General features: G+C 40.1%; 1 protein-coding gene across 1 annotated transcript in view; it reads right to left on the minus strand.

The window, feature by feature from the left end:
* Nucleotides 1–15,658, minus strand: part of Abcb5 (ATP binding cassette subfamily B member 5) — a 94,711-nt gene that overhangs the window by 4,604 nt on the left and 74,449 nt on the right. The window contains exons 22-26 of the mRNA XM_021179221.1: nt 15,122–15,222; nt 14,150–14,290; nt 5,875–6,031; nt 2,515–2,712; nt 451–657 (exon numbers count right to left, since the gene is read on the minus strand). Of these exons, the coding sequence (XP_021034880.1) occupies nt 451–657; nt 2,515–2,712; nt 5,875–6,031; nt 14,150–14,290; nt 15,122–15,222 (804 nt within the window). The remainder of the gene's footprint in view (nt 1–450; nt 658–2,514; nt 2,713–5,874; nt 6,032–14,149; nt 14,291–15,121; nt 15,223–15,658) is intronic.

A 15,658-nucleotide genomic window follows, 5' to 3' on the forward strand; every position in this document is an offset into this window, starting at 1 on the left:
AGAGGCAGAGGCAGAGGCAGAGGCAGAGGCAGAGGCAGAGGCAGAGGCAGGTGGATCTTTTTTAATTAGAGGATAGTCTGGTCTACATGGTTAGTTTCAGATCAACTAGACCCACATAGAAGAGGAGACCTTGTCTATTTCTTTTTTTTATTTTTAATCTATCTGAAGAAAATGAAGTAAACTACAGGGTTCATTTTTATTTCTTCCTCAAATATTTACTTCAGATTAACACTGTACCTTTTAACACCACGTCTGCACCAAGGCAGACTGCAAGCACAAAGACATAACAAGTCAAAGTTAGTCCAGTGCATTGCATATGAATGGCTGGCTAGCAGGCTTGGAAAAAAATACACAAAAATATCAGGTTTGTTTTTTGGCATCTATCTTTATGTGAGACTGCAACAAAATCAGCACTCACTTTGTAGCTCAAGATTTCAGCTGGTTCCTTACCCTGGGGAGCCCTTCAATGAAAGAATGAATGTTGGCTGCATCTGCGACCTCTTTGATCTCCTCTAAGGGCACCATGCGGCTGTTATCACCATAGGCAATGTTCTCAGCGATGCTACAGTTGAAGAGCACAGGCTCTTGGGAGACGATGGCTGTCTGGGAACGCAGCCACTGCACGTTCAATTCTTTTACATCAACTCCGTCAAGCAGCTGTCAGAGCAGAGTGGAGACTAGTTTGTTAACAACCGTGTCATGTTACACTTCACACTATTCACACATATACAAATCATAACAAGAAACTTAGGAATTCAAGCTATTTTTTGAAGTATATGTTGCCAAAGGAAGGTTCATAAATCACCTGTTGGATAGGAGCTCCCAGGTTACAGCTTACAGAAAAACTGATACGTATACTTCTAGAATAGCCACAGGTTCCAGGGATATGCCCAGAGACTAGAGTATACCTAGTATTCTGTCATGAAGTCACATAGAAGATGATCAACCTCCCCCTCAAGCAAAACAACACTTACTGATCCCCAGTCCATTATTGATCCCCAATGAGGGAGTTGGCTGATTGATACAAAAGTCTACCTGTAGAGATGGGCACTTGGCTCTGGGCCATATGTATTCATTCACACAGATACTTCACCTGCTGTGTATTTGATGAGCATGCCTACTATGTGCTAGGGCTCTAGGTACTGGGGAAGTAGTAGTAATACAATGAAAAACTCCTTATCCTGAGAGTTTGTACTGTAGCTGACAGATAAAGGCACCCTAGCAACTCAGAAAGAGAAGGTGACATGGAGACAGGGTAATAGAACAGAGAAGGATTGAGGCAGAGGGCATCTAGGATGCCATGGGAAGGAACTCTGGGACTACGTCAAATGAGATACAAGCAGATCCTGAGAACAAGCAAGTGGAGGAACAACAAGAAAAAAGGCCACAAGCTGTGGAGATAGATGTTCAGCATGCAGTGAGAGAGGGAGGAAGGGGAAGTTTGGAGGGGGGGCAGGAGCCAGATGACAAAGGGCTTTGGTGGTGTTAAACCGTGTTTTTGCTTGGGGGGGGGATCACTCTCCATTGGATTCAAGGAGGTAGTGTATATGCTGCCTGAAAACAGATAGATGCCACCTAGTTCAAGAGAGCTTTATGAACAGCTGTTTTCCAGATGTTTGTTTAGACTCTATAATGGATAAAGACTATAAGTTATAGGAGAATAAGATTAAGATGGCAACCTTTAACTTTTAGGGAACTATAGTTTTTATTGTGTAAGGGAGAGATCAAGATGCAAGCTTTGTGTGTAGAAGAAGGGGAGGGAGGAGAGGAGAGATGCAGTGGTCGGGGAGAGTAATAGGAATACAGAACACAAGGCACATAAGATATTAGTAGATACAAGTAAGGTCAAGAATGTAATTCTTGGGTTAAAAGGAGGAAGAGATTTTTCTAGATCAGGACTCTCAGCTTAGTGGAGGTTGATTTGGAGAAAGCCTTAGCTTCCCCCTCCCACCTCAACCCCAACTGGTCTTGACAGCTGAGGGTATGGAAGGCCAGTGAGATCAGCCAAGGGGTGGAGACCATTAAGGGTCATGAGCCAGACATGTAGGGAGCAGTAACAATGCCCAACCATATTCCAAAAGGATTCTACAGCTTCTAAGATAAGAACTGAGGCTGTCAGGAAAGCTTGATTCTGGGTCATTGTCAATTTCAAAGTCCTACCCACCAGTTTTGTTGTGGGGCTGCGGTTCCTTAGGTAGGAGTTGCTTTGTTTGTTTGCTTGGCTTTGTGTTTGCTCTACTAGGCCTACCTGCACATTTAAGGGTTTGCCATTAACACCCAGCTTATGTGTTTTTTTTTTTTTTAAGATTTATTTATTTATTTATTATATGTAAGTGTACTGTAGCTGTCTTCAGACAGACCAGAAGAGGGTGTCAGATCTCATTACGGATGGTTGTGAGCCACCATGTGGTTGCTGGGATTTGAACTCTGGACCTTCGGAAGAGCAGTCGGGTGCTCTTACCCACTGAGCCATCTCACCAGCCCCCCAGCTTATGTGTTTTAAGTCCAGCTTACCACTTGTCCTTTCATGGGGTCATAAAATCTTTGCAGCAGTTGAACACATGTGCTTTTTCCACAGCCGCTGCTCCCAACGAATGCTACAGTCTTCCCTTTCTCAATGCTGAGGGACATGTTCTGAAGGACAGGAACTTCTGGCCGACAAGGATAGACGAAAGAGACCTCTCGAAATTCTAAGTTCCCTTCACAGGTGTCCTGTGAAAGGAAGGAGGCAGTGTTTTCAGTGGACATAGAAAAGGTGCACCCATGGTCATGCCCTGAATAAGTGCTCACTTTAAAATGTTCACATTCCCACACCATTCCGATGTCAAATACATTCCTCTCCAGAGACCCACTGATTTAACGCTGGCCCTCATCAGCATTCGTATGTGTGATTTTAGGTGCACATGTCTTACTGTCTTCACTGCTGGACTATGTTCCTGCAAAGCACTAGATTTCTTCTGTTTGACATCACAGCCTGTTCTGCTGACTAGCTGACCATATTCTCTAAATAAAAGTTGTTGTTGCTTTTTAATTTTTTTTTTTCTTTTTTGGTTTTTCAAGACAGGGTTTCTCTGTATAGTCCTGGCTGTCCTGGAACTCACTTTGTACACCAGGCTGGCCTCGAACTCAGAAATCCGCTTGCCTCTGTACCCCGAGTGCTGGGATTAAAGACATGTGCCACCACACCCGGCTTGCTTTTTAATTTAATTTGAGCTTTAAAAACCATTTCCTGCTTCACTTAGAACTGCCTTATAAATTCTTTGCGCATGTTATACTTTAAAAACTGGACTATGTTTTATAGTTAATATACACTGCTTTGAACTATGAGCTATTTTTATTTTCAGTTAATCATTATTTGGCAGTAAGACTTAGCTGAAAGTTTACTTTTCTCTGTTTTCCAATATCTTTAGCCATTGGTGATTTTTATGTAAGCAAATAACGTTTCTATGCTAATGATATTCTTGTAAAGACTTTTATAGTTTATTTACTTGTTTGTTTGCTTATTTATTTACTTTTAGTTTTATGTGCTTTGGTGTGAGGGTGTCAGATCCCTTGGAACTAGAGTTACAGAGAGCTGTGAGCTGCCATGTGGGGGCTGAGAATTGAACTCAGGTGCTCTGGAACAGAAGCCAGTGTTCTTAACTGCTGAACCATCTTTCCAACCTCAACTAATAATATTCTTAAAAAACTTTCCAGGGCTATAACTAAATGATCATTACTTATTTTATTTTTATTTATTTATTTTTGGTTCAAAGATTTGGGTTCTTTTAAAATTCACAGTTGGCCTTTCTCCTTCCTTTCCTCCCTCTCCTCTTTTTTGTTAATCATTTCCTCTCCTCTATGTTTGTGTGTGTGTGTGTGTATTTCTGGAAGTCAAGGCCAGAGTTTCATACATGCTAAGCACATGCTCTATCACTCAATAACATTCTCCAATACATTAAAGTATTTTTTGGCTTTTGTGATCAAGGTAGATGCACACTAAGGCTAGACTTTCAGACAAAGCCCTTAATAGTCAGGTTTAATAATCATGTGCAGTATTCTAAACTTAGGAGAAAAAGTACAAAGCATGTTTGGGGGACAGGTGGAGCTCAGCGGAGGAGCACTTGCTTAGCCTTTGAGAAGTCCTAGGTTAGATCCCCAGTACTGGGTGGAGTGACTGTGGCATTTGGGAGATGGAAGTGGGAGGAAAAGACATGCAGAGATCACATTTGGCTACATAAGGAGTTTGAGGCCAGCCTGCACAACAGATGTGCAATTTTATCTCAAACACAAGCAAACAAATACAAATAAGATGTGTTTGAAATGCTAAGGTGTGGTTGAAGATTCAGGCAGCAGAATAAAATATGCACCATGATGCACACCAGATCTAAGAGGGGACTAGAAGACATTTATTTTTGGTTTGTTCATTTTCCATTTTGCCCCTACAAACATACACTATTTGCTGCAGTGTTAAAACACAGCAGAAAATGGATAAAACAATTGTTTCTGCACATGTTCTGGTGCCTTTGGAAAGTCACAGAGAGATGGTCTAGAAAGTCCCTAGATCTTAACACATTTCAAAATTTATTCTTATTATTTTACATTACAATATGGAAAAGTTCAGTTTACATAAATGGGGAGAAAAATGTAATAGACTTCTATGTGCCTGTCAGCTATGTGGAATTTAATTTGCCCAGATTTCAATTTTTCAAAGCAGAAGTGATAATCTGAAATATTTTGTATTAAATAAAATAATGAGTAATTCTGTAGGGTGTTTTGTTTTGGTTTTGGTTTCTTTGAGACAGGGGTTCTCTGTATAGCCCTGGCTGTCCTGGAACTCGCTTTGTAGACCATGCTGGCCTCGAACTCAGAAATCCGCCTGCCTCTGCCTACCGAGTGCTGGGATTAAAGGTGTGTGCCACCACGCCCGGCAATTCTGTAGTCTTTATATGAAATATTTGTGTTCTATGCCATGCATATAGTTTATCCTTTCTTTCCTTTCTTCTTCCCTCCCTCCTTTCCTCCCATCTCAGCTTTTATATGCACATAGTTCTAAAGGGGATACAGCATTGAGATACTCAATTTTTCTTTGAATTTTTAGAAAGAAATAAAAGCAGCGTTATACACTTAGGAATCCCAAGATTTTAAATATTCTCATGTTCTTTACTTTCCAATATGTTTGATTTTTCTGTGATGTATCTTTGAGTACTTCATTTTGAGAATGTAAAGGTATTATTATTTCTGTTACCAAATATGCACACAAGCATCTTATTAATTTTACACCTCCACTGATAATGTGTTACTTCAAGCTGTCATATAAATAAATCTACTACTAAAATTCTAGAGAGAAATAGTATAGTTTTAAATGAAAACTTTAAGTATATACCTAATAATGATTCTAATTTTTGAATATAAGATTCCTAGAAAGGTTTTGACACTGAACATGTACTTAATTATTTAGCTCTCTGTTGTTTCTTTTTCAATACTCATGGTTTCTTAAAGTTTGTAGTTTAAAGTGCATACAACAATAAATGTATTCAGTTCCTCCTTTTCTTCTTTTGCAAATATGTTTTCCATGAAAAACTGTGTTTGACATAAAGGCATTGCTTGCCTTGAAGATGTGATTAGATAAAAAAAAGGATGAACTCTAGCCAACATGCATGAAAGAGCAAAACCACTGTTATCTAAATACATTTTGACTTGTAATCAGTCTTTCATTGAACATTCTCATGGCATTAGGCATGTAAACTTAAACATTTTTTAAAACATAAAACATATTTTAGGAGTAGAGATGAGAATCTGACAGGAATAAGGTACTCTTCCTTGAGGTGCTAAAATTCTTCTAGACAAACTTCTGGCACCTGATCTGAGCAGAAGATTCTATATTGTACTCACTGGTTTTTCCCCACTTTGACTGCAGCTATTTATGGTTGGTTTATTTTTCAGCAAAGCAAACAGATGCGAAGCTCCAGCTTTGGCTTTGGAATATTCAGGAGCCCAAACAAGTGTTTCTCCAATGGCCATAGCCCCATATGCAATGGCGGTAAAGACTCTGTTGAAAGATAAGACATCAGTGTCTCAGAACATGTGGCGTAGAGAGCATGTGTGAACAGAAGTCATATGGTACCACTGATGCTGAAGGCTCAGCAATGGCATCTCCTTGTTGTAGCTTTCTGCCAGGTGCTCTCTACAGCCAAACAACCCTGGAGTTATCCCCCAAACGCTTCTTTTGATAATGATCAAACATTCCTGCCAGTGAGCATGAAACCTTTGAGCCACTTTGATAAGGGTGTAGTTGTTGGAGATTTGGCAGAGACAATAGAGAGAATGTGCCTTAGTGGTGAGATATGATGCAGGTCGTCTCTTTGTTTTCATGCAATGTAGCTAGAGCAGGTGACTGAAGCTGGGTTAGATTAATCCTCTGCCTTAACCCTTGCACTGTTTGGAGAGCAAAACATTCACTTACACTTTCTTACCCTTCTTGAAGTGACTAAAGGACACTTCAGCCAAGGATCGAGGAGGAGCTGTGCTCTTGTAGTTTGCTGCAGATTCTGATCTCTGTTTCGACATGTTTATTATAACCTAGCAAGCAGGCTAATGGTGTTTGATAGTACACAGGGCATTCACAGAGTTGTGACCTAACACGTGGTTAAATATCTTCTTCCTATTTTTCTTTTTCATTCTAGATGTAAAAACAATAATTCAGCCACAGTGGGACACACTTCATCACAACATTTAAGCACTAGGTACAAGGACATTTTGGCCCCAGTACTTGTTTGCTTTGATCTATTATATGTGTGTCTATGGGGTCTGGCAGTGTAGTGTACCTCTGTAATCCTTGCAGAGACAGGCAGAACTTTGTGAGTTCTAGGTCAGCAAAGTCAACATAGCAAGCTCTTGGCTATGTAGAGAGATCTTTTCTCAGAAACCAAACCAAACCAAACCCAAATGTGTCTGGATTCCTCATGAATTTCATCCTTTGCTACCTTGTGACCTCTCAAAGGATGGAGGCTCTGATTTATTCAGTGACTTTGACTTTGGACACCTTCCCACTCACCCACCCCCACCTATCTGGCTGGTTTTACAAAGAAACACAGAAAGTATACCAACACCCAGTTTATAGGGTACTTGTAGCTAAAACTACTGTTGTCAATAGTTCTTTGGCACTAACAAATTTAAACAGTTTCTTTAAAGAAATTGTTTAATGGCTCAAAATGCCATTCAGAAACTAGATATAAAGTAACAAAAAGAATTGTCAAATTTAGATAACATGCTAAATAGGCTTGCTTGTTGTTATTTGTTACAATGTCACTTGGGCTATTCTTGAAATTACTATACAGACCAGGCTAGTCTTGAACTCCAGATCCCTTGCCTCAGTCTCCTAAGAACTGGGATTACAGGAGTGTCTCTGTGCCTCACTGTATTTGTTTTAAATGCAAGGGAAATTCAGGCTGGATCAAACTGAAGTCTCAGTCTGACCCAAGATCAGGATTCAGCAGGTGAAATGGGAAGACAGCTGTTTAGGAGTGTGGTGACCTGGGTCCTAAATTATAGGGTGGAGCTTCACAGGTTCTCAGATGTCAGCAACTGAGTAAGCCTTTCTTAGTCACTGTTCTATTGCTGTGAAGAGACACTGTGACCATAGTGACTTTTATCAAAGAGAGCATTTAACTGGGGGTTTGATTACAGTTTTAGAGGTTTAGTTCATTATTACCAAGATGGGGAGCATGGCTGCAGGCAGGCAGACATGGTACTGGAGAATTAGCTGATAGGTTCACTTCCTGATCCACAGACCGTAGTGAGAGAGACAGGGCTTTTGAAATCTCAAAGCCTTCCTTCAGTGACACTCTTTCTCCTCCAGTAAGGCCACATCTCCTAATCCTTTCAAAAAGTTCCACTCTCTAGTGACTAAGCATTCAAATATATGAGTCTATGAGGTAACCCTTACTAAACCTACTATGATGTGGTTTAGTATGTGACCAAATATTTATCCATCCTAAAATTTTTACTTTTAGAGTCCTTTTAATGGCACAGATAACCTGAGCTTCCTGTCCTTGCCAGTTTCCCCTTTAAAATGGGAATATTACCGAGAGGGGCTTCTCTTAAAGCCTTGTTCCTGTGGGAGAGCAATGATCTAAAAAATTGGAGATACCTAGATACCTGGTTTGTGATCTCATTTGCCTAGATTGACTTAACTAGCAGCAAGCTGAATTGCAAATCTTTACAACTCAACAGGCATTTAATATACAGACAGCATTCAGGGCTGCACTCTACAATAGAGTCAAATCAGATCCTTCAAGTCCTGCTCAAACTTTTGGGGCATCTGGATGGAGGGTCTACCCAGAGAAATATATCATCAGCCTCCATGCCAAACTTGGCTTGGGGCATCTCATCTAGGGGTTAGCCAGGAGACTAGTCAGATATACTAATAGATTTTTAAAGTTACTAAAATACATTCATTACATTAAACATGAAACATACCACAGGTCATAAGTGATTTTCCTATTGAACTAACAGGCAAATATGTAAAGCAGGAATTGAATAAGGCTCAAACAAGATTTCACTGTGTGAACTGATTTGAACTGAGTTCCTATGTAGCTAGGCAAGCATCCTACTCCTGGAGCCAGCTTTCTCTTTTAAAGTTATTCTTTGAATTGGCACACAAAGTAATGGGGTTTATTGTGCATTTTCATACATTCATATGCCTGTGTTGTTCTTGGGAAGAAATTTTATTAGAGCATATGCCACTGAATCAATCATGAAACCCTTGGTGCTGGCCAGAGTGAGCAAGAAGGGTGGGCAGGGAGTTAGGAAGGAGCAGCCTGGCACTCTTAAGCCTTGTATCGTACTTATGTGGGTTCTCTAACATGGGCAGCATTGCCACCTTCTTATTACATTGGCCCTTTCAAGCACATCTGAGCACTGTGCAAATACCAAGACCTATTATAACTGTTAAATAGAAATAATCCCCTAAAACACAGACATGAGCAATTCTAGTTTTAGCACAGCTGATCCAAATAGGGGTAAGAAGTACCGTCACCAATCATGTGTCTCTCCTGAGTCTGGTTCCAGTTTGTAAACACTGAGTGATTGGCCTATCCTGAGAGGAAGTTCAGTATTTCTCAAGCTACTTCCTAGGATCACATCTAAATTCCTGCTTCTTTGTCCTGCATGTCTGACTCTAATTGTAAACAGGAGCTAAGAATATCTACAGGTTCCATGGTGGTTGTCAGAATTAAATGATATATGGCACCTGGAATATAAGTGGCAACAAATGAATTTGTGTGTTGTTCCTTTCAAGGAGTGGAGAGTTACTGGGAGCTTTCATGCAGTACACAGTAGGTCTAAAGTATAAAGTCCTCTCTTTGGGTGCAAAGTAGAGTAGCTGTTATCCTGGAAGTGCTCAAAGAGGATAAAGGCTCATTATCCTCTTTCCTTCTTTATCCAGATGCAAGTCAGAGGCTCTCTCCTCCCACTCAACATCCTATTCATGATAGATGGAAGGATACCACAAACCTCTGAGATCCTACTTGGTTCTCTGGTGCTGGTGAATGTTTTCAAACACATGATACAATCTGACCACCTAGGAGATAATTAGACCAGGAACTTCCCAGTTCACAAATTAGGAAACCCCAGCTTGTGAAATTTATGCAGTTGGCCCAAGATCACACAGACTGCAAAGTGAGCAAGTCCTGCTGACTGCATTTCTTTTTCATGCTGCACTTTCTGGTGGTAAGCATTGTGTCTGCCCTCATGCCATGTTTCATTAGCCCTTGTCCCTCTCCTGGGATCTACACAGGCCTAAGATATCCATTCTACTTTGACTTCTCTCTGCAGATCCCTTCTCTGTTAATCTGACATTGGTTTATGTGGCCTTTCTTTCATGTAACTATTGGGGAGGAGCCAGAAGGAGTGGACAGCTGTCCTGTTTGCTAACTAATGCGGCTGTTTCAATTACAAGATCAGTTCTCCTAAGCAAAGATGGCCACAAAGTCCTAAGGAGCTTCTTTCTAGCCTTTAGTGTTTCAAAGTATCAGTCAGTCTGCCATTAGGATTCATTTAAAATGAAACTGTGTTGCTATTGTTCTGATAGCTACATTTGATTCTGAAAATTCAGGGTAGCTTTCTCTTGAGAACTGTATTTAGACTTTGAAGAACAGGAAACTTACTGCATGAGCATGGCCTAGGACTCACTATGTACTTAGGTTGGCCTCCAATTTCCAATCCTCCTCCTCAGCCTCCCAAGTGCTAGGTTTACAGGTTTTTGATAGGATACCTGCTTTATTAATGCAGGATGAGAAGGGGGAAACTAAATTTATTTTGTATCCTCAAAACTTTGTACGGTCATACTGAGCATTGTCAGGCCAACAGTGAGGGGACTATTTTACTAACCCCCGAGTACTAGAGGCCTACACAGGTGGTTTTCACAACCCTCAATCTCTAGCCCAAATTCAACAGAATAAAAATCTTATTATCCCATTCAAACGCTCACTTGAGGGAAACCTTTACAATGGTGCAGATGATACTGTTCTGTTCTTGTCACAGGTGTACATGCTCCCTTTATCAAAGGCTCTTCCCCTCATCAACAGCATGACAAACTCATGTGACTGTATGAGGAGATTGTGCTGTGGTACTGTCTGTACATCTGTACTTCTCAGCACACTGCCCCTTCTGAAGACAGTTTACTCACAACTGTACTTGTAAGCCTTGAAAATACACTCATATTTTATTGGGTGAAGTATACTCTTATTATTGTCATCATTTTATTTATTATGCTTGTGTGTGACAAGCATGCCGTGTGATGTAATGAAGAGAGGGACATGACGCAGTGTGGATGTGGAGGTCAGAGAAACACTGTATAGAGCTGCTCCTCTCCTTCCTCTATATGGGCTGTGTGGATTGAAATCAGATCATCTGGTTCATGCAGCAAGAGCGTCTACCTGCTAACTCATCTTACCCTCCCATACATCATTATTTTAACAATAAAATAAAACATGACTTCCCTAACTTTTCCATAATTCTAGGAAAGTTCCTGGTAGTAGGCTAAATAAATGAATAAGGAATTTTTTCTGGTATGGAGAACAGAGTAGAATATAGTTCTGGTGTTCATGTTTCTTTAAAGTGTATGTGACCCTGGGTCTTGGAATAATCTGGGATGTTTAATTAAATCCATATTTCTGGCTCCATATCAGGTCTGTAAATCAGACTTTAGGGAGAGCTCTAAGCACTGCCTTTTAAAACCAGCTCTGAGATTGCTGAGTTGGAAAACTTCCTAAGAGACCAGCACAAGAGGATTAGCTTTAACTCCTGAGAGGTTTCTAAGAGGAGATTTTCTTTTTTAACTTTTTCTATTCAATTGGGTGATTAAAAAGAAAGTTCTCTGCCACTCTAGATCATGGAAGGCCCATAGTCTCAGTATCTAAGGAGATACTTGAGACACATGGTAGTAGAGAGTACACTAGGCTCTATAAAATAATTAAGACAGCTCTCAGCCTACAAGTCTATACCACGTGTTATATTACTCTGCTTGTAGCTAGAGGCAGGCTGTACCTTCCTGGCCCTGGGAAATATCATCATGGTACTATTCAGAATTATGTGTGACTGTGTGTGTGTATGTGTGTGTGTGTGTGTGTGTGTGTGTGAGAGAGAGAGAGAGAGAGAGAGAGAGAGAGAGAGTCAAGAAGACAAACTCACAGCTAATAATGAGTGCTGGTAGCTGGTAGCATATATGTGCCTGGTTTTCTGTGGTGCTGGCCAGGCCTTTGTGCATGCTAAGCAAGCGCTCTACCAGATGAACTACAAACACCTTCTACTCCATTAATCACTAGTCTTGTGCTAATCATCCTGGTTATGTTCTGTGAACTAGAACTAAGAAAGCTGAGTTTACCTATGACTATAACTAAATAGAAGGTCTATGAGCTCTACAGTCCTTCCACATATAGAAACCCAGAGCCATAAAGAAAATGAGAAACTGGGGCCCATAACTTAGAAAAGCCTAGAGAAACAGCAAAAGGAAATTCTGGAATGAGCTGGTAGTGCTACTGAAAGGCCTGGATGAAGGGGCAGGAGAATTGAGGGCTCAAGGCTGATATGGAAGTCAGCAATGACCTTGATAATGTCTTTTTAGTGATGTGGAAAGAAAGGAGCTTGGCCTCAGGTTAGTTGACAGAATGTAGAGACACTGACATGGGTGAGGGGAAGATTCTTCTCTTTTTCTTAGGTGATTAAAAAACAAAGAAAGCCAGGCATGGCTGTGCATACCTTTGATCCCAGCACTACAGGGGCAGAGAGAGAGGCAGGCAGATGTTTCTTGAATTCAAAACCAGCCTGGTCCACACAGCAAATTCCATCCAACCAAGGCTACAAAAAAGGCTGAGAATTTGAAAGAGAGCAAGGAAGAGCATATGGGAAAGTTTAGAGAGAAGTGTTAGAGAGAAGTGATGTAATTACATTTTAATCTCAAAACATAAAAGAAACAATTAAAAACACAAAACAAATAAAAAAGCAAAGAAGAGTAGTGTTAAAAAAATTTCAGCAGAGAGGATGAAATGTCTGCTGTGAGAGTTAAACATCACAGGACTCACTACATTAGACTGTGCTAAGTAGGCTTGCCAGATACCCTGCAGGCACAGTGCCCTGGGCATTTACAGGAGGGCTAGATGCCCTGGAGGGCTAGAGAGGGCAGCTGTTCTAAGTTTCTAGAATTTGTTTGAAAAATCAAACTTTGGAAGACAATGGATTGTTTTAATCCTGGGAGTGGTCACATGACATCGGAACCAAAGCAAAGGGTTGGTTTAACCAGGCCTGTGAACCACATATATTAATCCATGTAATTCTGGGTTTTGTTTCTTGTTAATTTGACAAACTGATTTGTCAAAGTTAATTTGACTAAGCAATCAGCAATGGCTTCAGTCTCAGTGATGTGCCTGCTGGGATTAAAGTCATGCGCCACTAGGCCCTACTCTGTTGTAGTTTTAAATGCAGATATTTGTTTGCAAGGAACCTCTTCTTTAGGACAACTGTGAAGCACAATTCCTGTGGACCTGCTGTTTACTGTTAGCCGATAAGATCCAGAAATGCTGATTTATAGGTTGACTTGTAGATTGTTTCTTATTAGTGTTGAGCAAAGAACTGCCCTAGGACATTTATAAAGAAAGATATTTTTGTGTGAGTGGGAAATAAAAATTATTTTAAACTATCTTAAAATTACAGGGCTTCAAATGAGTTTAGTTGAATTTATCCTCCAACTACAAATACGTCCTAGGGAGGAAGAAACAGGATCAAGAGCTGTAGGAGGCCAAGACCCAAGACAGAGCCATGCTTAGAACAAAGCCATTATCATTAGGGACTGAACCTTGCTTTAATATGCAGGCAGAGGTGGGAGTGAGTAGGTGGGGGAGCACCCTCTTAGAGGCAGGCTCCTGGGGGGGAGGGGGACTTTTGAAATGTAAATAAATGGAATAATTAATAAAATACGACTTTTCTGTAGCTGTAAACAGCTAACAATGAGAATTGTAATATAAATAGCAACATTTCTGGCATTTTACATTGGGGCAACTGAAAAGTAGCATTCAAAAATTTTTTCAGTTGCAATAGTTAGTTGTTCCTATCAAGTGAAGAAAGTCCTTGCAGTAAAAACAGTATCTGATAGCACAAGCTCTCCCAAGCCACTTTGGAAGGAAGTTGTAACAATGGTCAATTCCTGATTCCTGACTTATGCTCTGATTTGTGAAAGCCATCTCTACATGGGGAAGTCCATGACGCCTCTGAGTTCCCCAGGAAATGATATTTGCTCCTGTAACCCACATTGTGATAAACTGAAGCTGAAAGCAATTGATTTGGGAGTTCATTGTATAGACACTGCAAAATTCAGAGTCACTGCACCAAGTTTAGCTATGCTGTGCTCCTTATAGCTACCAAGTATCACCAACAAAAGAATCAACTTTGATTTAATCATTACAAAATGTAAACAACTGTTAAAACATGGTAGTTTGTCCTGTAAGTAGATACAAAAATTATTTGTCAATTAAAAACAAACAGCACACACATTATGGATACACTTAAATGTTTCAAGAAGCCCTCTTCCACATGGGATCTAGATGAGAATCCTCCATAAACTAGATACGTGTGCACAATCCACTGACAGCGTTTAAGTATTTGCACAACTTACATGAACATGCCTTCCGGCATCATCCGTCCAGCTTGAATCAAATAGGCTCCAAATCGGAACCCTGCTGCATGGGCAAAATGCACAAAAGCATGGCTGACTGCATAACAGCATCCAGTGATGTGTGCTCTCTTCAAGGCGTTTCTGAAATACACCATTACCAAATGATGGGGCACGGGTGATAAAAGGTCAATAGAATAAACTCAAAGTGGTGAACGTTGAGACCTTTGAAACGCTATAATTCTGTGGATATACATTTTTGTAAGGATTACAATGTTCTTGCAGAGAAGACTGGTGATTTTCTCTATTTCTGTAGATGGTTTACTGTAACATACTTGCCTTTACTTTCAAATGCATGGACAGGGGTCATTAAAGAATAATGTAAGAATTAAGGAAAGAATAATGTAAGAATTAAGAATAGTTAGAAATATTCTTTAACCCTGTCTCAAAAAACAAAAACAAAACAAAACAAAAAAAAGAAATATCCTTTAATTTCCATCATGGCCTAACACTCGTAGAATAGTGGCAATCTGTGGGTGGTGCAGACTACAGACGTCAGTGGAAATGAGAACAAAACTATCTTTCTGATAAATACAAAGCCAGAGGCAGTGTGATAAGGGTCATTAAATAAGTGCAGAGTACACATTTGCTTTACATTTAAGCTCTCTTAGAGATCTAACATAAAAGAGTGAGCCATCCTATTTTCTCTCTTCCACTCAACTTTCTTTCAGAAATAAGTTGATTCTGTGCCCTCACTGAGGATCAGATGATTGCGTGGGAACCTATACTTTTTGGTTGTGTTAGCACTTGATTTTCTCTTGGTGAAGTCACATGAGAAGTTAGGATGTGCTGGCCTTAGGAGAGATTAACATGGAAATAGATTAACATGGAAAAAGATTAGCAAGCAAACCCCACAAGGGTCACCCTGAGCATCACAGGATGAAAGTCAGTAGAGTGGGCTTGAGCTGTAGTCACCTGTGTTGAGTCTGAAGTGTCTCCTCATACATTTGTTCAAAGGCTCTCTCTCTTGTTAATGACACTACCGTACGTATGTTCTCCACAGCTTCTGTTGCTATCTTATAAAGTGGGAAAATAAAATACAGAAATAATATTAGTGATATTAAATGTCCTGGTAGTGAACCAGTCTAGGGAATACAGTATTTCAAGTCACTCATTTTTCCTGGCAATTATTCCTGGCAACCACCCCAACTGATGAATATTTCTTTAGAAAAGTTTTAATACATCTAGTTTAGGGCCCTTAAGTCTTTACTGAATTTCAATTTCGATTGTTTCCCCAGCAGAGAAATCAAACATTGGAGAGCATGTTCACTTGCAAGTAAGCTCTTATAAATTATGAAACAATTCTTTTCAAAGATAACAGACAAAAATCAAATAAGTAATTATTTTGTCACAGAATTGCAAATCATAGCCAAACAGGACAAGGCATCACACAAAGTGATTGTAAAATTCTTTATAAGACAAAACCACTTCTCATTTTGAAGTCTGGGAACT

This window comes from Mus caroli, chromosome 12 (assembly GCF_900094665.2).
Source record: "Mus caroli chromosome 12, CAROLI_EIJ_v1.1, whole genome shotgun sequence".
Lineage (NCBI taxonomy): Eukaryota > Metazoa > Chordata > Mammalia > Rodentia > Muridae > Mus > Mus caroli.